The sequence below is a fragment of the Brachycentrus maculatus genome, unplaced genomic scaffold (assembly GCF_059751285.1).
Source record: "Brachycentrus maculatus isolate JH-2025_06_01 unplaced genomic scaffold, ASM5975128v1 h1tg000202l, whole genome shotgun sequence".
Taxonomy (NCBI): Eukaryota; Metazoa; Arthropoda; class Insecta; order Trichoptera; family Brachycentridae; genus Brachycentrus; species Brachycentrus maculatus.
In genome coordinates, this window is record NW_028280953.1 from 1,584,861 (window position 1) to 1,611,036 (window position 26,176).

The following is a 26,176-nucleotide window of genomic DNA, read 5'->3' on the forward strand; positions in this document are numbered from 1 at the left end:
ATTTATAATATGTGTGACAATTGTACATATTATATTTATATAAAGAAAAAAACGTGTCGAAGAAAAGACAAATCCATTATATATTCTCAACGCATTCTAGAAAGGATGAGCGAGGTGCAATCTAAAAAGAACACAGGTATAAAAACACATTTTAAAAAATTTAATATTATATGACAGTTTAATACGTATTACGAAGAACAATTGTGTCGAAAATAAATTGAGTTGGGTCGTGGTTACGCAGTTAGTGTCGCGGACTGCAAATTAGAGTTCCTGGGTTCGAACTTTATTGGCTATGTTCCCACTGATGAAAAAATAAATGAAATAAAAAATAAAAATAAACTAAATATAAAATAATTAAATACTTCAATAGACTCCCTAAAGAAAAAAAATAGAAGATTTCAAAATTGTTAAAAAAAAATTAATGCCCATTACTTGCAAATCTTAAAAATAAATATAAAAAAAGAAAAAGACCAGTATACCATTATTCCATTAACCAAATAAAACCATAAACCTTGATTGTAAGGCCCTCTCCAAGCACAAGAGCGCAGTCTCTTTTTGGAGAGGCACAGCGAAACTAAAATTATAAGTTTGCCATATCGCTCACTCCTTTCAAGAACGTCATAAATCAAAAAAACTGAATTTTTCAGTAGAACGTTTTTAAAGTTTAAAAATACAATACAATGAATTAAAAATAAATATCAAGCCACTTTTTGAACTTTTTACTGTGCAACAGATCTTTTTAGGTATAATCTGAAGGTTTTTTCTCCATATGAAAAATATTAAGTTTATTTAAAAAAATAATTAAACAACACCTTTTCCTCAAAATGCAAAAACAACATTTTGTGCCCTATAGCGGGTAAATATTAAGTTTAAAATATGCCTCTTTTGCTGGGGTATAATACATTTTCTGGGCATTTCGAAAACATGCACAACTGCAAAATTGTCGATTTTGGATTTATGACGTTCTTGAAAGGAGTGAACGATATGTATAAATGTAAAGAAATTAAAAAAAAATGTAACTTCATATATTAAATAAATAAATAAATAATTAATAATAAAACAGCTATTCATAAATGGAAAATGGAAGTGGGTAGATCTGAAATGGATCGCATAATTCAGTCATGTTTTATGTATTTGATTACATCTCATTAAAAAAAACATGTAGTTTTATAAATATATATTGTAACATTTTCCCTTAACACTCAAACTCTGTTATATGCGTTTCTGTTATATTATTGTAATTTATATATATATATATATATATATATATATATATATATATATATATATATATATATATATATATATATATATATATATATATATATATATATATATATATATATATATATATATATATATATATATATATATATATATATATACAATATATATATATATATATATATATATATATATATATATATATATATATATATATATATATATATATATGTATATATATATATTATATATATATATATATATATATATATATATATATATATATATATATATATATATATATATATATATATATATATATATATATATATATATATATATATATATATATATATATATATATATATATAAACAAAATAAAAAAGTAACAGTTTCTACCTCCTCTTTATCCTTCAACGTCCCAAGGATACAACTCCCAAATTTACACTTGGCTTCACATACGGTTGTTGTGTAATATATCCAAAATTAAACAAGGTTATTGGATTGAATTCTACTTTTATTTACAAATATTATTTATGATAATATGTGACGCGTTTCGTCTTATTAAGACATTATCAAACACTGACAGTGTTTGATAATATCTTAATAAGATAAAACGCGTCTCAGATTATCATACGTAAATAAAAGTAGAATTCAATCCAAAAACCTTGTTTAATTTTGGATATTTTACACAACAATTTAAAATGGAATTCTACCAACTGTCTGCAGTTACAATAAAATTCACATACGGTGTTTGAAAATGGTACTGAATGCATCGAAACACATGTCATAAAATATTAATAAGAAATAAGTAAAATTTAAATTAAAAATACTATTTGAGGGGTCCTCTTTAAAACTAAATGGTGGACATTTTGTATGTAATAGCTCGCGGATTATAAGAACCTCAGAGATGTTTATAGGAAGTGTTATATGATTTGTCACGAGTTTGATGGACAGCAAGTTGTCTGGTGGTCACCGGAAATAAGGACATTAGTTCAAGGACGTCAGATCCTGAAGAGTACATCGATACGCCCAACAAATAACGTCGTATCTGTAGATACAGAGAGAATAATAGTTTTTAATTAAAGGATTTTAAAAATATATATTTTCATTTTGTTTCAAGATTTTTTAATTTTTTTTAACAAAGATAACGAAGAATATTGAATACTGGACATTTAAAGTGCTTATGACCTGCCATAGACTGGATCAAAAGATCAGTTTATACTGTTTATACACTAAATTTTATATTAATAGTTTTAAACACGAGTATTTGTGATTTTTTTCGTTTTTAATTTATATTACATAAATATTTTTTTTCTTGATAAGTCGACATAGAATATATGTCAAAGAATATCGAATTCTAGGCATTTTTTATAGTGATTAAGGCGTGTCATAGGCTGGTTTAAGTGATCACGATATATGATAACATTTTGAGTGTGTCCAGATACTTGTTCACAAAATCTGGATTATCTCCAATCACAGGAGTTATTTTCATATTATTTTTTGACATCTTATCAAAAGCTTCTTTACATCTCACCAATAGATGTCTCTAGTGAAGTTCTAGTAATTCAAGAACAATGTTTCTAAATTGGTTCATATATTTAGAACTTCCAAGAATTTGAGTAGTGTGGTTGTCAATCATGGGTAGAATTGGTAAATGTTAAACGCGTGTAAAGCAGCTAGCCTATGAAGGTCGCAAGCCCCGTAAATGGCCAGACTTCCATATTCTTCTTCATCTTTGATGAGATGTCAAAAAAAAAAAAAACGATATATGATCACCATTCTATCCATGATTTACAATCACACTATATAAATTTTCGAAGTTTTACATATAAGTATATGCTTCAATTGAAAATATCTTGCCTATGCTACTTTTTCGGCACCATCTGTGATTGACTTTTATAAGCAGCAGCATAATTTTCGAACAAAAATTTGAACGCACTCGAAATATTGTCTCTTAGTATGTAAAAAATCGGGAAAAATCTTACATATGTTTTATTTAAAAAAAAATGGTTTCATTCCTTTGAACCATCTACCATGCATGGTTTTGCCAGACTGAGAGATCGCATTTCGACTGCATTCAGTCTACATTCATCCATCTTTTGCCAACTCCATGCTTCGCTTCCAATTAAGCTTTCGCTGTTAGGTTTGTATTTGCTGTAACTGATTTCAGTGCATCGTTCGTTCTTATCCCAGCATCCACTCTGATCCCAGCATTCATCTCCCTACTACATCTTTATCAATCTTTCCATCCCTAGAAAACATGCTTCCCAAATATACGAAATCATCTACCTGTTCCAAAATGTTCCTATTTACTTTACATTTTATATCCAGAACACTATTTACAGCATTTTGAGTGTGTCCAAATATTGTTCACAAATCTGGATTATCTTCAATTATAGGAGTTAATTTTCACAGGATTCGGACCTCACATACTAATAAAGGAGTTTCTGCTCAATAAAAAGCTTCTTTTCATCTCACCAATAGATGTCTCTGGTGGAGTTCTAGTGATACAAGAACAACGTTTCGAAAATGGTTCATATATATAGAACTTCCAAGAATTAGAGTTTGTAGTGTGGCGAGTGTTTTTGCCTAGAATTTTCACTCATGAATTACATGAAATTATAGTAACTTTAAACATAAAGAGTAAATCCACTCACAAGTAGGCAAAGGCTATGAAACTTATAAAGTTGAAGCCTGAGTAGGGACATGATAAACGGTGTTGCATAAGCCGTAGATAGATTTCAGAGTCACTTGGACGTTAGGTAATTAAAAAAAAAATAGAGTAGTGTGGTTGTAAATAATGGGTAGAATTGGTGAATGTTACACGTGTGTAAAGTGATTACTGAAACCAGCCTATGGCGGTCGTCAACCCCGTAAATGCCCAGACTTCAATATTCTATAAATATAATATCAGAAACTGGATTAATTTCATTCAAAAACCATTACATGAAAATGAAAATTTTCATTCAAAAACCTGACTAAACCATGACATTCATCAACAAATAACATTCCTTGCACATATCATGCATTTACTATCTTTTGTGTATCTTTCCAAATCTTCACACCCCTATTTTATTCATATTTAATTAAAAATAATAATAAATATTTTGCAAACCTGGTGTGGGAGGGAGAGGTCTCGCCCTTCGAGGAAGCGGGATGGCAGTATTGGCAGCGGCAGCCGCTGCTTTATTCGCTTGTCTGTGGAGAAAAAAACATTAATTAAATACGTATAATTCCCCATTATTAGGTGCGAGTAAAAAGATTTAGTCACCCTACTGCGCCAGTCAGATCGGCTGTCCAAATTTAAAACACAGTAAGGGACTTTTTTTTGTAGTAGTTTTTTTTTGCATTTATGGACTAAGTAATGCAAAAAAAAACTACTACAAAAAAAGTCCCTTACTGTGTTTTAAATTTGGACAGCCGAGATGTGTCTCTATGATAAAATATCTCAAAAAATTATTGAATGATAATTTTTTTAAACGAGCGACTGATCCAACCCTTCTACATCATTTATTTAGTTTTCGACGGATATTCGCACGTAAAAGCATTTTGTATTTGATTGTATTTTATATTAACACTTTATTCTAGTTCTAATTCTTATAATATCTATTGTATTCTTGCCAGTGCCCTTTACTAAAACCTAAAATATAATGTATACCCACACACAGGCCATGCCTTTGTGGGATATTTTTTTGTATTTTTATTATTTTATTTATATATTAATTTTTCAAGACATATTACATATCGCTCACTCCTTTCAAGAACGTCATAAATCAAAATTCGTCAATTTTCAGTTGTGCATGTTTTCGGAATGCCCAGAAAATCTACTATATCCCAGCAAAAGAGGCATATTTTTAACTTAATATTTACCCACTCCAGGGCAGAAAGTGTTGTTTTTGCATTTTGAAGAAAAGGTATTGTTTAATTATTTTTTTAAATAAACTAAATATTTATCAAATGGAGAAAAAAACCACCATGTTTTACTTAAAAAGATCTGTTGCACAGTAAAAAGTTCAGTAAGTGCGTTGATATTTATTTTTAACACATTGTGTTATATTTTTAAACTTTAAAAACGTTCTCCTGAAAAATCAAGTATTTTGATTTATGACGTTCTTGAAAGTCGTGAGCGATATATAAATCATATATACATATAATATTCCCGATGAGTAATTTCTATTTCTCATTTTAGGACATGGGATATAGGTTAACAAGACTGGAACACAAATAATAAAGTTACAAAAAAATAACCAAAACTAATACATGGCAAAATATATAAACAAAAAAGAAGCATATTTAAAATAAACAAATGAGAAAATATAAAAAACATAAAGTAAAAAAAAATAAGAAAATATGACTAAACACTACATGTACTCGTATTCTATTATATATATATATATATATATATATATATATATATATATATATATATATATATATATATATATGTATATTTTATACATGAGTATTTTTTTTAACCCCTCACCTTCCAATAACTCTTTGATTTTCAAAATCATATATATATATACATTAAAAAAATAGCCAATATACATTCTTTAAAAAAATCGGGCGCGAACAGACGTGTGACTTCTCTGGTGGCCTCCGGAGGAATGAATTCTGTGTTTGCGAATATCCCCATTTTTTTGACATATCAACATAGATGAAGAAGATTATGGAAGTAGAACTTCCAAGAATTGTGGTTGTCAATCATGGTTGAATGTTACACGTGTGCAAAGTCATCACTTAATCAGTCTATGACAGTTCTATGTGAAGTTATATGTATATGATCCAATTTTGAAATATTGTACGAAAATCACTAGAATTTTCACTAGTGACATCTATTGGTGAGACGAAGGAGCTTTTTATTATAAGCTAGAAGTATTTGTACACACTCAAATAACAAAATGTTGTTAATATCCCTTTAAATAGAGGTCCGTTATATCGATGTTTGACTGTGTTTCCTCTGAGGAAGCATTGGGTTTTAGAGTGTTATTCTTTAACTGAATGCATCTTTTTAGCTGTTAGTCAATTATTCCCAGATTATCTGGAAGTGCATCTTAGTTAGCCGGTGTCGTGTTGCAACGCGATTCGCGTGGGTATGCAGTGGGTAATGCATCAACTTCCCACGCGAGAGAGTCTGGTTCGAATACCGGTCCGGCAGCAATGACCAAAGGAGAATGAAATGATACTAAGCAGTGATTCAATACTGCACTTATAATACTCTTATCGCCCCCGCCTCGATATAGGTTGAGGATATAAACACCTAATCGAATGCACACTTCAGGCTGACATCTCAACAGAGATGAAGAACAATATGGAAGTCTGGGTATTTACAATCCTGAGTGGTAAAATAATTTATTTATTTAAATATTATTTTTTGACATCTCATCCAAGATGAAGAAGAATATGGAAGTCTGGGCATTTACGGGGCTGACGATCGTCATAGGCTGGTTTAAGTGATCACTTTACACACGTGTCCAATTCTACCCATTATTGACAATCACACTACTCAAATTCTTGGAAGTTCTATATATATGAACCAATTTTGAAACATTGTACTTGAATCACTAGAACTTCACTAGAGACATCTATTGGTGAGACAGAAGCTTTTTATTGAGCAGAAACTCTTATATTAGTATGTGAGGTCCGAATTCTTAATTATAATCACACACATGAGAAACGCCAGAAAACATATTATTTATTGATTCGGCATTAACTTTGTGGAATGACATGATTATTTTATTAAAATTAAACACTTGAATATACCACTTTAATGAGTTTTATTTTTAATTACGACTAGTTTCGAAAACGACAGATGTTTTCATCTTCTGGTACAAATTAAAACTGAAAACGTAATTTTCATTTGTATTATTTAAGCTTATAATTTGACTGGATAGTTTGTAATTTGATAATTAGATAATTTATTTCAAAATGTTGTATGGTAACTTTTATTAATGTGTATGATGAAATATTAAAAATTTATAAAGATTCAATAAAAGTATTTGTTCTGAGTGTGTGTGGGAAATGGTAAATTTATGAAATGCTGCGATTTTCTTTGATCAAAATATGACTTACAGCATCGCACAGAATCTGGTCTGCCTCTGTACAAGAGATTCTAAACCCAAGCACCTGCGGTTGTTATTCTCTTGTCCATGTGGGTAGATAGTTGCAAAGTATCGACAACTTAACAATTCAGTGATCTACAATGTTGTCCATTCCTATTTATGTACCTCGTAAAACGCAACTGTCGGACAGCGAAGTAGTCATTCAACATACAAAGAAACCTGGACTGTTTCTTTATTACAACATTTTGAGTGTATCCAAATACTTGTTCACAAATCTGGATTATCTCAGAAACTCTTGAGTTAACTATGAGATGTCAAAAAATAATATAAAAAATCGAGTTATACCTTCTGACTTCTGGTGAAGTGGGTAGACTTCTCGACTTCCTGGTCTTGTATCCATCGTGAGGTGTATTCACAGCACCAGCGTGAGTATTACCCATCTCACTAACGCCACTTTACACCATTTTTACACCACAATTTGAATATTCACCACACACATTATATATATTATCTATCCCTTAGCATTATCATCATCCAACACTATCAAAACAATAAAATTCCAAAGTAATAAACCATCATTTGGTATATTATGTAACAGGTATCAATAGTAAGGTAGAGGAAAGGAAATTGAGATGGTATGGGCACATAAGACGCAGAGAATTTGAATTATATTGTGAACCAGGCAATTGCCATGGATCTTCCTCGAAATACATCTAGAGGAAGACCAAAAATATCATGGATGCTGCAGAAAGCAGAATGATTCGAAGCCATGGCCTCGGTGACTTTGTCCATGACAGAAGGACCTACAACCTGAGGATGAGGAGATCTGACCCCAATAGTCTTCAAAGACGATAAGTTGGGATGGAGACGACACATTGTCTCGTGAAGAGAGTGGAAAGTTTGGGTGGAAATGAATAAATAAGGAAGGGAAGGTGATTTTGTAGATTAGATTGCAGTGGTAATATACAGTGTTTAATTTTTACAAATAATCAATGAAAAGGACACATTGTGCCACGAAGAGAGCGGAAAATTTGGGTAGAAATGAATAAATAAGGAAGGGAAGGTGGTTTTGTAGATTAGATTGCAGTGGTAATATACAGTGTTTAATTTTTACAAATAATCAATGAAAATGACACCTTGTCTCGAGAAGAGAGTAGAAATTTTAGGTGGAAATGAATAAATAAGGAAGGGAAGGTGATTTTGTAGATTAGATTGCAGTGGTAATATACAGTTTACAACATTTTGAGTGTGTCCAAATACTTGTTCACAAAATCTGGATTATCTCCAATTACAGGAGTTATTTTCATATTATTTTTTGACATCTCATCAAAGATGAAGAAGAATATGGAGGTCTGGGCATTTACGGGGCTTACGACCGTCATAGGCTGGTTTAAGTGATCACTTTACACACGTGTAACATTCACCAATTCTACCCATTGTTGACAACCACACTACTCAAATTCTTGGAAGTTCTATATAAATGAACCAATATAGAAACCTTGTTCTTGAATCACTAGAACTTCACTAGAGACATCTATTGGTGAAATGTAAAGAAGCTTTTTATTAAGCAGAAACTCTTATATTAGTATGTGAGATCCGAATCCTGGATTATAATCACACACATGAGAAACGCCAGAAAATACCATTTTCATTTTTATTATTAAGCTTATAATTTGACCAGATAATTTATTTACAACATTTTGAGTGTGTCCAAATACTTGTTCACAAAATCTGGATTATCTCCAATTACAGGAGTTATTTTCATATTATTTTTTGACATCTCATCAAAGATGAAGAAGAATATGGAGGTCTGGGCATTTACGGGGCTTACGACCGTCATAGGCTGGTTGAGTAGTGTGGTTGTCAACAATGGGTAGAATTGGTGAATGTTACACGTGTGTAAAGTGATCACTTAAACCAGCCTATGACGGTCGTAAGCCCCGTAAATGCCCAGACCTCCATATTCTTCTTCATCTTTGATGAGATGTCAAAAAATAATATGTAATATACAGTGTTTAATTTTTACAAATAATCAATGAAAAGGACACATTGTCTCACGAAGAGAGTGGAAAATTTGGGTAGAAATGAATAAATAAGGAAGGGAAGGTGATTTTGTAGATTAGATTGCAGTGTAGACTCTCGGGAGAGGGTAATTTATCAGACCATGGGGGGAGGATGGGGAAATAATGCACTCTGTGTAGAGAGCTAAGCACGAGGGTGAAATCGCAGGTGGGATCGATCGTGGACTCTAAAGGGATCTATTTTAGAGTTGACAAAACTTAGTTGTAGAAAATTGAGGGGTATTTTGAATCAGAATGTCGAAAACACGTTTTATTATTATTTTAATTTCATTAATTGATTCGGCAGTCACTTTGTGGTGAAATCTATCCATCTTTAATTTAAGTTTTACGTGGATGGTAAATACCACTATTTCTTAAAATCTATTGTGTGAAATCATCGAAACACGTGTCACAATAAATTTATTGAAATAGTGGTATGTAACAAGTAAAATGTAAACAATTTTTTTATTTATTATTGCTTAAGGCCATACACACAAACACAGAATGCAATCAACGGTCGACCGTCGTAGAGGTAACACGTCTTTCCACACCCGATGATTTTTTTTAAAGAACGTGTATTGGATTTTTGTTTTTAAGAATTTACTCGTATAGAAAAAATATTTTTATCATATAAATCATTAAATATATGTAAATCTAGGGAACATTTTAAGTAACTGACGTTTTTCTTAAAACGACATTTTTGTTTTGAAAAAATATTTTTTTTTTCGAAATAATGAAATAGTTGTGAAAAGATAAGAGTTATGGAAAGGTCAAGAGTTAAAAAAATATTCAAATATTTTTCAATAAAAACTCAAAAAATCCAATATTCATTCTAAAAAAAATCGGGAGTGAAGTGACGACCAACTTTCAGCGCAGCCGAACGCTTGATGAATTATATTATTGCGAGTCAGTCCTTAATACTTTATGAAACGTATACAAGAAAAAAAAGACAGCGGTGAGCTGAGTTAAAAATAAACAAGTAAGACAACTCAACATACATACAATGGTGGTAAAAATAAAAGTTTGATTTTAACGACCTAAAAATCGATTCCACGTTCTTCTTACGCATTTGAAAGCGGTTCCTCCAACTTTATCTATGCTCATTACCATTTTCTGTCATTTGGAAGCGGCAACTGTCATTCCCGAGTACCTACTTAACTGTTGTGCTCTAGTCTATGGTATTCCACGACACGCCATCGCCCAATTAGAGCGGGTGCCATTAAACATTTGAACTTTTATATCTGTCAACCAGTGGCGTGCTGATTTTTTAAATCACAGCGCGGAGAAAAAAGTATCAATATGGGATATATAAAAAAAATATTTTAGAGACGTTTACCTATTTAAATAAATGAAACATTTGTATAAGACCACGTTTTTGAAAACTTTGTAAAATAAAATTACATTGGTTTTAACCACTTTTAATTGAAATTTTACTCCAACCGGTTTCGACATGAACTTTGTCGTCATTAGGTTGGAGCAAAGAACCAATAAAGGTGGTTAAAAATTAAGTAGTTTTATTTTATAAAATGTATAACATGCGCCACAAAGTATCTGCGAAAAACATTCAAGAAACCACTTTTTTGAGTTTATTAATGTTAACATGACTAGTTTCGAGAACCTCAGATTTTCTCATCCACGGTAAAAATACTAATTGTTTGTATGTAAACTGTTGTAAAAATTGTATGCCTGTAAAAAGTTTGTATTTTCACCTCTCGATGATAACATGTTCTAGAAACTAGTCGTGTTTACATGAATAAACGCGCTTTTATTTTTGTATTTAAATCATCTCGTTAAATCATGTAAACGTCAAGTCAATAAATATTTATCTTCTTTTAATAAGTCGATTTTTTATAAATATATATTTAAATCAGTATCAAAACTTCTATGATTTTCGAAAAATAACCTTTCACATTTCCATCACTTTGCAGTTTTCCATACTTTTCTATTTTACTAAGTAGACACTGTTAATGTGCACATATGGAACGCACGCCACTGGTTTCATTAAAAACTTATTTTTTATGGAGACAACTGTCTTTTTTATTAGTTTATTCGGCAGTCACTTTGTGGTAATATCTACTCATTTTAAAATTAACCGTCAACTTAGTAAATACCACTAATTGTAATACATATTATACGAGTGTTATGACACGTGTTTCGATGGGCCTAACATCAACAACAAACGGTGTTTGATAATGATGTTAGGTCCACAAATTTTAAGTAGAACAAAACGAGATGAAAAAGGGATTTGTCAAAAGTAAAAATAACTCCTAAGTGGAAAAACCCTGATTTGTGAACAAGTATTCGGACATATTCAAAATGTTGTGATGTTATTATGTTTTTACTGCGATATTTTATATAGATTTGAGAGGGTAAAACAGAGTGATTTTCGCTTAAAAGCTTCCCCAAACACGTGAAGATTGGGAGAATTATTGAGTGCAACACGAAACTGGTCGTTGCATCGCATTTATTTTGGGGAAATGCATTACTGGAACCCTCCATGTCTACCGCGAGGTAGTATTTGCACGGTATGTGAGAATGCATTGGATTGCGAATTGCATTCTGCCCTTGTTTTAAAATACAATTATTAAAAAAAAAGAGAAATATTTGTGTTTTTAAAATTTTATTATGTCATACTATAGTCATACTATTTCTGTGAGCCTAAGCAGCTCATTATTAGAAATAGGTATTAAATTGTGGTAGAGTGGGTTCGAACCGATAAACTCTGACTTAAGAGTCCGCGACAGTTTGTCAGGACAGAAGAGTATGGCGTTCCATCCTTTCTGCCTACCCCTGTGGAGAAACGGCGTGATGGTAGTAGTAGTACTAGTAGAATTTGAATAGAGTGGTTGTCAATCATGGGTAGAATTAGTGAATGTTACACGTGTGTAAAGTGATCACTTAACCAAGCCTAAAACGATCGTAAACCTGTAAATGCCCAGACTTCCATATACTTCTTCATCTATGTTGAGATGTCAAAAAATAATGTAAATAATATAAAAATAAAAACTGCATTTGATACTTGAAAATGAGACATTTCCCGAGCAATGCCATATTAGAATAAAATGTAAAAACTTTATGAAGATTAAAAGACTCTAGTCGCTATTATATAAATAATTTATTTCGATTTATGAACGTATATCGCTCACTCCTTTCAAGAACGTCATGAATCGAAAATCGTCCATTTTCAGTTGTGCATATTTTCGGAATGCCATTTTGAAGAAAAGGTAGTGTTTAATTATTTTTTAAAATAAACTATTGTAGTTATTTTCAAATGAAAAAAAAACCCATCAGATTTAACCTAAAAAGATCTGTTGCATAGTAAAAAGTTCAATAAGTGGCTTGATATTTATTTTAAATAATAATAATAATAATAAAACCCTTACCGCACCCCAATGGTGCATAGGGCACTGCTTCATATAAACGCAGTGTTATCTCGATCGATTACACATGAAGGAAAGGTGATCAGCACTCCACTTCAGGTACCAGTCCAGTGTAATATTGAATAAATATTAGAGTGAAAAAATCACTTATATTTATTAAACCCCCCTGGGAATCGAGCCCGGGACCTCCAGAACGGTAGGCGAGCATGCTGACCATTACACTACGGAGGCGGACAAATTTTTAAAATATATTTTTAATATTTTTAACACATTGTATTATATTTTTAAAAACGTTCTCCTGAAAAATCATATTTTTCGATATATGACGTTCTTGAAAGGAGTGAGCGATATGTATTTGATAGGTCTGGAGTGCCAATAACTCCTATAGCGCAGGTGGCAACGATCAAAGTTGATCCAAAGGGAGTGAGAATGGAGTGAGACTGGCTTTTCCCATGGGCCATACGCCATGCGATGTGTCTTCCCCAGAGAGCGAAGGGACAAGCATCATTTTCTATGGGATTTGACGGGGATTTATAATGATCTCCGGCTTTGAAAGTGAATGCAAAATGATCTTTAGAAAATAACCATGAAAAAGTACGCCCGCACGCTAATCGCAAGAAGGTTGTTTGTGTGACCTGACCTTTATATACATCGTATTCACGTGATTTAAGACGAGTACGCTATATCTCATAATTTGGCTGACTTTAAAACCACTTATATTTTATATTGTATCAATATAACTGATGTTTTCGAAGATATTGGAGGTCAAATATGATTATAGGTCTGACACGAATTCAATGGTCAGGGCTATTATCACTAAATAAATAAATAAATATAAATATATATATATATATATATATATATATATATATATATATATATATATATATATATATATATATATATATATATATATATATATATATATATATATATATATATATATATATATATATATATATATATATATATATATATATATATATATATATATATATATATATATATATATATATATATATATATATATATATATATATATATATATATATATTTATCGTAGTCATACAGGAGAATGTGACCAAGTGCATTTTTTACAAAAACGTGATCATTGACTATTTGATATCTTACTAGCTTAATATTGCCCTGAAAAAAATCCCAAAGATTTTAAACTCGGAAGTATAATATGTTGACTTGTTAAAAATGACTAACTGCATTGATGTTTATTTTCTTGCCAAGCAAAAGTGACTTAAATGGCCCTCCTGAACATTTTACGTTTTGTTAGTTGGTCACATTCTCCACACACATTGTACGACTTCGATATATATAATATACATATAAATATAAAAGATAAATCGCGTCCCAGGAGCTCATAATCGTCAAGGAGACAAAGAAAGACTGTTATAACAATCACATTAGTGCAATGCCATGAGAATATTTCAAGTAACAACACGTTTAAATTTCCGTTTCCTGAGAATCTGTGAATTATGGCGTCATTATGATGATAAAGGGGTGCATTATATTCCCGAACGAGCAGGAAATAGGGGACCCCTGATCCACCCTCTAAATGATGCAAAAATCAATATTACACAATACCATCTTCATCATCTTGTATGGGGTGAAAAATAATATTAGTGTGGGGGGTGAGTAATACCTTATCATGGAGGTTTTAAAAAAAACTAGGCGGTCGTGTCGCTAAGCTAGTTATTGCGGCTACTTGCGATGTATTTTTCATCTCGTTTTCAGATAATTATTAGAACTAAGATTACAAAATTGTTACATTTCAAGTTCGACTATGGTCAACAAAGGCAACATTTAGGATTATTTACATTTCCTCCGTTTTTAAACCACATTTTCATATGGTGTACAAAATACATACATATCACCGGAGCACGTGGAAGTTTTTAGCACCGCAAGGGAAGAGTTAACAATCACATTATTCAAATTTTTGCAACTTGTATATATACAGGTATATCCTATAATTTACAAGTTTTTTCATATGTGAGTTCTCGCCAGCATCTATGGATGAGTTGAGTGAACCTTTTTCATGTATATAAATAAAAATAAAATTATAATAACAATAATATAATAAAACCCTTATCCGCACCCCAATGGTGCATAGGGCACTGCTTCATATGAACACAGTGTTATCTTGATCGTTTACACACGAAGGAAAGGTGATCAGCCTTCCGCTTCAGGTACCAGTCCAGGGTAATATTGAATAAATATTAGAGTGAAAAAATCACTTATATTTATTTGACCCCCCTGGGAATCGAACCCGGGACCTCCAGAACGGTAGCCGAGCGTGCTGACCATTACACTACAGAGGCGGACAAAATAAAATTACAGGGCATTATTAAAAATTATTTATGTAAGTATATATAGCTACACCCCTGTTTTCTATCAAACCATAAGGGGTACCTAAGTTATTAAGTCCATTGTTTAACAAACTGTTACAGTAAACTAGTGCAAAGGAAAATCGCATCCAGTGCGATATGGGCACAGAAGGGGAGGCCATATGCCGGTCATAATAACATAAGGATTCATATTCCTTGCACCGCTTCACGATAGGAATGGTGTAGCCGAAACAGCTCCAAATGTATTGATTTTTTAAATATTAATAATTTTTGTTACGAAGTATTTTAAAATAACATAAGAATTAACAAATATTTTATTTGTTGTTTCGGACTTCACTTTGCGGTAAGACATGATGAAATTTAAAATGAAAAACAGTTGTTTTTTTACTAGTTGAGTTTATTTTATGACGACGAGTTTCGGAAGCTATGCTTCCATCTTCAGGTCTAAGCGTTTACATTTAGTAATACATAATAACTTTGTTTTAAAATCACTATAAATATTTGATTATAACTTAATTATGATGTCTAACGGTTTCGAAGCTAACTGGTAGACATTTTAATTAAGTTATAATAAAATATTTATAGTGATTTTAAAACAAAGTTACATTTCAATTATAAAATGGAAAATCACAAAGTTCGTGCTTCAAATATAAATAATTTGTTTACATTTAGACCTGAAGATGGAAGCATAGCATCCGGAACTAGAGGTCATTAAATAAACTCGAGTGGTAAAAAACAACTGTTTTTAATTTTAAATTTAAACAAAAATACTTATTAAAGTTAATATAAAATAGTTGTGAATCGTCAGGTGTATATGAATTAAAGGACGAATGTGTAAGAGACGAAGAATGTTTGCAATGACAAAGTGGTGTGGCGTTCAATTATTATTTTTACCCTTACAAGGAAGGAACACACAAAATATTGTGAACACGGTAGTAACGTGTAGTATAATATTGTTTGCATGCTGGTGTAGTGATTGTCCTGACGAAGAGACGGGTACGTCTCGAAACCGGTAGACAAATAAATCACGGTGGGTGGTTATATACTAATATAACTAACATTTTTGTATTAAAAATAAAAAAAATAAAGTAAAAAAAAGTTTAAATGACTAACCACAGAGTAAATGATTTAAATACTAACCCTTTCCCCCCAAAATAAAAATAAAAATATCGGTAGATAGTTAATTCCAATCGGGAAAAAAATATTTTGTCTTCTGCTCCACATACCGTTGTAATAGATACGAGTGAACAAAATTTAAGCTTGGAATTTAAATAAATATTACCAATGATGAAAAAAATGTCGAATAACATCCGACATGGGACCTAAGAGCAAAAAATCGATGTCGAATGAGATTCGACATTGGACCAGTAAGAGTTAATACTGTAATATTGAGAATAATATAAAAATAGGACGAGAATTAAATAGAGAATTAAAAAAATAATTTTATGTATGCATAAAATATGTTTAAAAAAACAATTTAAAAAAATCTAAGTGAAGTAGAATTCAGAACTAAAAATATTATGAATCAAATCATATTTTTTTATCAATATTTTTTTTGTAAGGCGTTTATGTACTCGGCTGCGCCCATGACGGTATCTGAATTAAATATTCAATTTTATGTGCGTATAAAATATGTTAAAAAAACATAATTGATAAAAATCTAAGTGAAGTAAAATTCAGAACAGAATATTATGAATCAGATCATTTTTTTTGCTTTATATTTTTTTTGGAAGGCGTTTATGTACGGCTGCACCCATGACGATATCTGAATTAAATATTTAATTTCATGTAAGTCGTCCGGCTCTGTAGTGTAATGGTCAGCACGCTCGGCTACCGTTCTAGAGGTCCCGGGTTCGATTCCCAAGGGGGGTGAAAATGAATATGTAATTTTTTCACTGTAATATTTATTCAATATTACCCTGGACTGGTACCTGAAGCGGAGGGCTGATCACCTTTCCTTCATGTGTAAAACGATCATGATAACACTGCGTTTATAAGACACAGTGCCCTATGCACCATTGGGGTGCGGATAAGGGTTTAATAAATAATAATAAAATAAGTATAAAATATGTTTAAAAAACGTAATTGATTAAAATCTAAGTGAAGTAAAATTCAGAACAGAATATTATGAATCAGATCATTTTTTTTTGCTTTATATTTTTTTTGGAAGGCGTTTATGTACTTGGCTGCACCCATGGCGATATCTGATGGGGAAAAAATTGTTTGACGTTTCCAGCTGTCACATAGCCTTCGTACAACTGAGCTAATACCACGATACATTATAGTACATTCATCCAATTGCTGTTTATAATTCCTGTTTGACATATGAATAGAGAACCATATAATCACGTCTAGACAATTTTTTTTATACAGGGTTCAAAAAGTTACATTAAAAAGCGAATTAGTTACACCAGCACTCGTGATCGTGGAAAAATTACGACTTAAAAACCATCACGTCGCTCCCCGCAGGGGTAGGCAGAGAGAATTGAGATGGTTTGGACATGTGGAACGAACGAGTGAGGAAAGGACGGTGAAACAAATTTACGAGGCGAATGTGTTTGGCAATAGAAGCAGAGTAAGACCGAGGAAGACTTGATAGAATCAGTATTTCAAATAATTAGCTGTGGTCAGGTCAGGAGTCGGAATAATCTGCGGGTATGTATGAGGAGATGCATGAATGTGGAAGAGGCGAAAGATGTTTGCTAAGATTGACTGGTGTGGCGTTCTATTCTCTCTGTCTGCCCCTGCGCGGAAGCGGCGTGATGGTTAGTTAGATAGTTGATTTTAAAAAAATGTGCGCGGAAACACGTCTAGCCTCTCGCGCAGCCGCTCGCTTACCGAATTGTATGTTTGCGAGTGCCCACTTAAGAAGAGTGCTGCATTCGAACTACATTTTATCGCTTGCATTACGGATGTAATTGCCTTAGAGTCGTGTTTGGCTGATCACGACGGCCTCGCGGGCGAATTATTGGCTATGTGAAGAAACGGCTCCCGTTGAGGGATTCTAGACCTTACGACAAAGGGGAACGTATGGAAGTAACTTTAATATCATCTAAACGTTGTTACTTTTGAGATTTACCGTTTGTTAAGTTGCTAGAACAAAGAGCATAGTGCTACCAGTTTGAAGACAAGCACGACTCTACTATTGCCACTAGTTGAGTATTTTTTTAAAATATAATTTATATTTTTATGATTTTCCATTTTATAATCAAAATAAAACTTTGTTTTAAAATAACTATTGATTTTAAAACGAAGTTATATTTTATTTGTGTATTTTTTTAATTACCTAACGTCCAAGTGACACACGTTTAAATTTCCGTTTCCTGAGAATCTGTGAATTATGGCGTCATTATGATGATAAAGGGGTGCATTATATTCCCGAACGAGCAGGAAATAGGGGACCCCTGATCCACCCTCTAAATGATGCAAAAATCAATATTACACAATACCATCTTCATCATCTTGTATGGGGTGAAAAATAATATTAGTGTGGGGGGTGAGTAATACCTTATCATGGAGGTTTTAAAAAAAACTAGGCGGTCGTGTCGCTAAGCTAGTTATTGCGGCTACTTGCGATGTATTTTTCATCTCGTTTTCAGATAATTATTAGAACTAAGATTACAAAATTGTTACATTTCAAGTTCGACTATGGTCAACAAAGGCAACATTTAGGATTATTTACATTTCCTCCGTTTTTAAACCACATTTTCATATGGTGTACAAAATACATACATATCACCGGAGCACGTGGAAGTTTTTAGCACCGCAAGGGAAGAGTTAACAATCACATTATTCAAATTTTTGCAACTTGTATATATACAGGTATATCCTATAATTTACAAGTTTTTTCATATGTGAGTTCTCGCCAGCATCTATGGATGAGTTGAGTGAACCTTTTTCATGTATATAAATAAAAATAAAATTATAATAACAATAATATAATAAAACCCTTATCCGCACCCCAATGGTGCATAGGGCACTGCTTCATATGAACACAGTGTTATCTTGATCGTTTACACACGAAGGAAAGGTGATCAGCCTTCCGCTTCAGGTACCAGTCCAGGGTAATATTGAATAAATATTAGAGTGAAAAAATCACTTATATTTATTTGACCCCCCTGGGAATCGAACCCGGGACCTCCAGAACGGTAGCCGAGCGTGCTGACCATTACACTACAGAGGCGGACAAAATAAAATTACAGGGCATTATTAAAAATTATTTATGTAAGTATATATAGCTACACCCCTGTTTTCTATCAAACCATAAGGGGTACCTAAGTTATTAAGTCCATTGTTTAACAAACTGTTACAGTAAACTAGTGCAAAGGAAAATCGCATCCAGTGCGATATGGGCACAGAAGGGGAGGCCATATGCCGGTCATAATAACATAAGGATTCATATTCCTTGCACCGCTTCACGATAGGAATGGTGTAGCCGAAACAGCTCCAAATGTATTGATTTTTTAAATATTAATAATTTTTGTTACGAAGTATTTTAAAATAACATAAGAATTAACAAATATTTTATTTGTTGTTTCGGACTTCACTTTGCGGTAAGACATGATGAAATTTAAAATGAAAAACAGTTGTTTTTTTACTAGTTGAGTTTATTTTATGACGACGAGTTTCGGAAGCTATGCTTCCATCTTCAGGTCTAAGCGTTTACATTTAGTAATACATAATAACTTTGTTTTAAAATCACTATAAATATTTGATTATAACTTAATTATGATGTCTAACGGTTTCGAAGCTAACTGGTAGACATTTTAATTAAGTTATAATAAAATATTTATAGTGATTTTAAAACAAAGTTACATTTCAATTATAAAATGGAAAATCACAAAGTTCGTGCTTCAAATATAAATAATTTGTTTACATTTAGACCTGAAGATGGAAGCATAGCATCCGGAACTAGAGGTCATTAAATAAACTCGAGTGGTAAAAAACAACTGTTTTTAATTTTAAATTTAAACAAAAATACTTATTAAAGTTAATATAAAATAGTTGTGAATCGTCAGGTGTATATGAATTAAAGGACGAATGTGTAAGAGACGAAGAATGTTTGCAATGACAAAGTGGTGTGGCGTTCAATTATTATTTTTACCCTTACAAGGAAGGAACACACAAAATATTGTGAACACGGTAGTAACGTGTAGTATAATATTGTTTGCATGCTGGTGTAGTGATTGTCCTGACGAAGAGACGGGTACGTCTCGAAACCGGTAGACAAATAAATCACGGTGGGTGGTTATATACTAATATAACTAACATTTTTGTATTAAAAATAAAAAAAATAAAGTAAAAAAAAGTTTAAATGACTAACCACAGAGTAAATGATTTAAATACTAACCCTTTCCCCCCAAAATAAAAATAAAAATATCGGTAGATAGTTAATTCCAATCGGGAAAAAAATATTTTGTCTTCTGCTCCACATACCGTTGTAATAGATACGAGTGAACAAAATTTAAGCTTGGAATTTAAATAAATATTACCAATGATGAAAAAAATGTCGAATAACATCCGACATGGGACCTAAGAGCAAAAAATCGATGTCGAATGAGATTCGACATTGGACCAGTAAGAGTTAATACTGTAATATTGAGAATAATATAAAAATAGGACGAGAATTAAATAGAGAATTAAAAAAATAATTTTATGTATGCATAAAATATGTTTAAAAAAACAATTTAAAAAAATCTAAGTGAAGTAGAATTCAGAACTAAAAATATTATGAATCAAATCATATTTTTTTATCAATATTTTTTTTGTAAGGCGTTTATGTACTCGGCTGCGCCCATGACGGTATCTGAATTAAATATTCAATTTTATGTGCGTATAAAATATGTTAAAAAAACATAATTGATAAAAATCTAAGTGAAGTAAAATTCAGAACAGAATATTATGAATCAGATCATTTTTTTTGCTTTATATTTTTTTTGGAAGGCGTTTATGTACGGCTGCACCCATGACGATATCTGAATTAAATATTTAATTTCATGTAAGTCGTCCGGCTCTGTAGTGTAATGGTCAGCACGCTCGGCTACCGTTCTAGAGGTCCCGGGTTCGATTCCCAAGGGGGGTGAAAATGAATATGTAATTTTTTCACTGTAATATTTATTCAATATTACCCTGGACTGGTACCTGAAGCGGAGGGCTGATCACCTTTCCTTCATGTGTAAAACGATCATGATAACACTGCGTTTATAAGACACAGTGCCCTATGCACCATTGGGGTGCGGATAAGGGTTTAATAAATAATAATAAAATAAGTATAAAATATGTTTAAAAAACGTAATTGATTAAAATCTAAGTGAAGTAAAATTCAGAACAGAATATTATGAATCAGATCATTTTTTTTTGCTTTATATTTTTTTTGGAAGGCGTTTATGTACTTGGCTGCACCCATGGCGATATCTGATGGGGAAAAAATTGTTTGACGTTTCCAGCTGTCACATAGCCTTCGTACAACTGAGCTAATACCACGATACATTATAGTACATTCATCCAATTGCTGTTTATAATTCCTGTTTGACATATGAATAGAGAACCATATAATCACGTCTAGACAATTTTTTTTATACAGGGTTCAAAAAGTTACATTAAAAAGCGAATTAGTTACACCAGCACTCGTGATCGTGGAAAAATTACGACTTAAAAACCATCACGTCGCTCCCCGCAGGGGTAGGCAGAGAGAATTGAGATGGTTTGGACATGTGGAACGAACGAGTGAGGAAAGGACGGTGAAACAAATTTACGAGGCGAATGTGTTTGGCAATAGAAGCAGAGTAAGACCGAGGAAGACTTGATAGAATCAGTATTTCAAATAATTAGCTGTGGTCAGGTCAGGAGTCGGAATAATCTGCGGGTATGTATGAGGAGATGCATGAATGTGGAAGAGGCGAAAGATGTTTGCTAAGATTGACTGGTGTGGCGTTCTATTCTCTCTGTCTGCCCCTGCGCGGAAGCGGCGTGATGGTTAGTTAGATAGTTGATTTTAAAAAAATGTGCGCGGAAACACGTCTAGCCTCTCGCGCAGCCGCTCGCTTACCGAATTGTATGTTTGCGAGTGCCCACTTAAGAAGAGTGCTGCATTCGAACTACATTTTATCGCTTGCATTACGGATGTAATTGCCTTAGAGTCGTGTTTGGCTGATCACGACGGCCTCGCGGGCGAATTATTGGCTATGTGAAGAAACGGCTCCCGTTGAGGGATTCTAGACCTTACGACAAAGGGGAACGTATGGAAGTAACTTTAATATCATCTAAACGTTGTTACTTTTGAGATTTACCGTTTGTTAAGTTGCTAGAACAAAGAGCATAGTGCTACCAGTTTGAAGACAAGCACGACTCTACTATTGCCACTAGTTGAGTATTTTTTTAAAATATAATTTATATTTTTATGATTTTCCATTTTATAATCAAAATAAAACTTTGTTTTAAAATAACTATTGATTTTAAAACGAAGTTATATTTTATTTGTGTATTTTTTTAATTACCTAACGTCCAAGTGACTCTAAAATCTAGCTGTAGCTTAAGCAACACCGCTCATCATGGCCCTACTTAGGCTTCAACTTTTTAAGTTTTATGGTTAAAAAATGGATGAAAGTAGACGGAAGGCAGTCGAAATGCGATCTCTCAGAAGAATGTGCGACAAAACTATGTTTGATAGATGTTCAAATCATGAATTAAAGAAATAATGCATGGTTGAGTTAAGCAATATCGATAAAATTAAGAATTAAGTTCTACATGTCCAAACCATCTCAACACACCTTTCTTAATTTTATCGATTATGCTATCGATAAAATTGTCGATTCTGAAAGGTGTGGACATGAAGATCAAATGAGTGAGGAAAGAACGGTAAACAACTTTATGAGGCGAATGTAGTTGGAAAAAAAATCAGAGGAAGACCGAGAAAAACTTGGCACGAGCAGGTATGCCAAATACTTGAAAGCGGTCAGGTTAGGAGTCGTTATAATCGGCGGGTATGTATGAGGAGATGCATGAACGTGGAAGAGGAACATGAAAAAAAAAGATATTTTACTAATTTTCAAATCAATATAACTTTTTACACGAGCAACGAATTACAAAACTATATGTGCAAAAAATACGAATTGAAATTTCACCTTTTAAGCACATCGCTCACTCCTTTCAAGAACGTCATAAATCAAAAATCGTCGATTTTCAGTTGAGCATGTTTTCGGCATGCCCAGAAAATGAACTATATTCCAGAAAAAGAGGCATATTTTAAACTTAATATTTACCCGCTACAGGGCAGAAAGTGTTGTTTTTGCATTTTGAAGAAAAGGTATTGTTTAATATTTTTTTTAAATATACTATTTATTTTTAAAATGGAGAAAAAACCTCCAGGTTTTACCTAAAAAGATCTGTAGCACAATAAAAAGTTCAATAAGTGGCTTGATATTTATTTTAAAAATATTGTATTATATTTTTAAACTATAAAAAAGGTTTCCTGAAAAATCAATTTTTTTGATTTAGGACGTTCTTGAAAGGAGTGAGCGATATGTTAATTTGAGGCAATCGGGCCCGTGTGTAGGCATCAACACCATCTAGTGGCAAAAAATCTCGGATACTTTTTGCATGACCTATATATGTGCTCGTTAGTATCAGGATCATTGTTTTATTGGCAGTACTATAAGCGTTCATTGTTCCATAGATGGTAGCACCTTAGGTTTCCAAACCAAAGGTCGTGGGTTCAACTCCCATCTAACATATTATTACCTACTCATAACTGATCGTAAAAATTCATGCATGTCATAATTACAGTATGATTAGTTTTTAAATTCTTAAATGCAATCATTTCATGAACAATGTTTACCATGTAATACGACATCTTGTATATGATATCAGACTTGTATAACATAAAAAATTATATGTACCTTTTTCTTTTTTTCTTTTTCTTTTAACCCTCATCAGCACCCGATGGTGCATAGGGCACTGCATCATATAAACGCCGTGTTATCTTGATCGTTAACACATGAAGGAAAGGTGATCAGCCTTCCGCTTCAGGTATCAGTCCAGGGAAGTATTGAATAAATATTAAGAGTGAAAAAATCAATTATATTTATTTGACCCCCCCTGGGAATCGAATCCGGGACCTGCAGCACGGTAGCCGAGCGTGCTGACCATTACACTATGGAGCCGGACAATATATAAACCACCGTAGTAATAATGATAATATTTGTCTAATACACGGAGTCCTGGTTCCAACCCTAATGTACGGAAGTGAAGCATGGAGTTGGCAAAAGAAGGATGAAAATTTCCCATTAACTACTATTTTACACCCAGATCTACAACCATCTCTTTTATTTATAACTAACCAACTATCTATCTCGCCGCTTTCCGCGGGGGTAGGCAGAGAGAATGTAACGCCAAACTAATCTGTCTTTGCAAACATTATTCGCCTCTTCCACATTCATGAGGATATGGACGAATGTAAAAGAGGTGAAGATTGTTTGCACTAAAAGATTGATGTGGTGTGTATTTTTGTAACTGCGAAATTTGAATGTTGAAATTTGAATGTACAAAATATAAGGAATACAAATTAAAAGAAGACAGATGACGTAGCTTAGTAGGGTAGACGCTCGACTCCGAAACTGGCGTCGCCTTATAGGTAGGGGGTTAAGGAACAACATTTTTTGTAAAAGGAAACATTGATAATAATGGTGACGTATTTTGAAACAGTATATTATTAATTATTGTTTTATCTGAATTAAAATTTTTATGTATTTCTAAATTTTCTAAATTATTCATGACTTAACCTTTATTTGTAACAGAGTGTAATAATTTAAGTGTATGAGAGACAAATGAGTGGTTAGTTTCCATGATATATATATATAAATATATATATATATATATATATATATATATATATATATATATATATATATATATATATATATATATATATATATATATATATATATATATATATATATATATATATATATATATATATATATATATATATATATATATATATATATATATATATATATATATATATATATATATATATATATATATATATATATTCTTGGAAACTCAAAATCAAAAGTAAACATATTAGATAGAAGCGGTATTTATGAAATTTCCTGCGGTGACTGCGATAAAAAGTTTAATTTTTATTGAAATAATCATGTCTTTCCACAAAGTTAATGCCGAATCAATAAATAATATAGTTATTTATTGATTTGGCGTTTAATTTGTAGAACTCCATTTTAATTTATGTATTAATTTAAAATCAAACACAGATTTTTGAGTCTACTAAGTTGTATTTTATTAACAAAAACACATAAAAAATTATATTGTGACATTCGTTTGATAATGCCATAACAAGGCGAAACAATTGTCACAATATAATTTTTTATGTGTTTTTGTTAATAAAATACAACTTAGTAGACTCAAAAATCTGTGTTTGATTTTAAATTAATACATAAATAATATAGTTATACTTTTATGTACATGACAGTTGATTTTCATTTTTAGATTACTTAAGTGAAAACCTGTATTTGGAATGTTATTTTTTTAAATTTTATTATATTATGCTATTTTTGATAAACATTCTGTTGGTTTTCCAATATATAAATGAATAAATTGTGGATATTTATTGTTTTATTACCATACTACAAAGTTATAAATGATTTTAATCTACAAAATATATAAATATAAATTTATTTGATAGTATATGGTAGTCCTTTTGCATTTGACACATTTTCAAACGTCATTAAGGATATCACTAAGCGAAACAGTAATCATTTCAGTAATTGATTCAACAGTCACTTTATGGTAATATCTACCCATTTTTAACTTAAGTTTAAATAATAATAATAATAAATCCCTTACCGCACCCCAATGGTGCATAGGGCACTGCTTCATATAAACGCAGTGTTATCTCGATCGATTACACATGAAGGAAAGGTGATCAGCCCTCCACTTCAGGTACCAGTCCAGTGTAATATTGAATTAATATAAGAGTGAAAAAATCACTTATATTTATTAAACCCCCCTGGGAATCGAACCCGGGACCTCCAGAACGGTAGGCGAGCATGCTGACCATTACACTACGGGCT

At 31.9% G+C, this 26,176-nt stretch overlaps 1 protein-coding gene across 5 annotated transcripts in view; it reads right to left on the reverse strand.

Moving 5' to 3' along the window:
* The window catches only part of sick (sickie), a 377,677-nt gene that overhangs the window by 156,347 nt on the left and 195,154 nt on the right, over positions 1-26,176 (reverse strand). For 3 of the 5 annotated variants that reach the window (XM_088263668.1, XM_088263667.1, XM_088263666.1), the window contains one exon: positions 4,343-4,425. In XM_088263668.1, coding sequence (XP_088119794.1) covers positions 4,343-4,425 — 83 coding nt within the window. Of the gene's footprint in view, positions 1-4,342; positions 4,426-7,634; positions 7,830-26,176 lie in introns of all 5 variants that reach the window. The other 2 variants (XM_088263669.1, XM_088263670.1) reach the window with 1 other exon arrangement.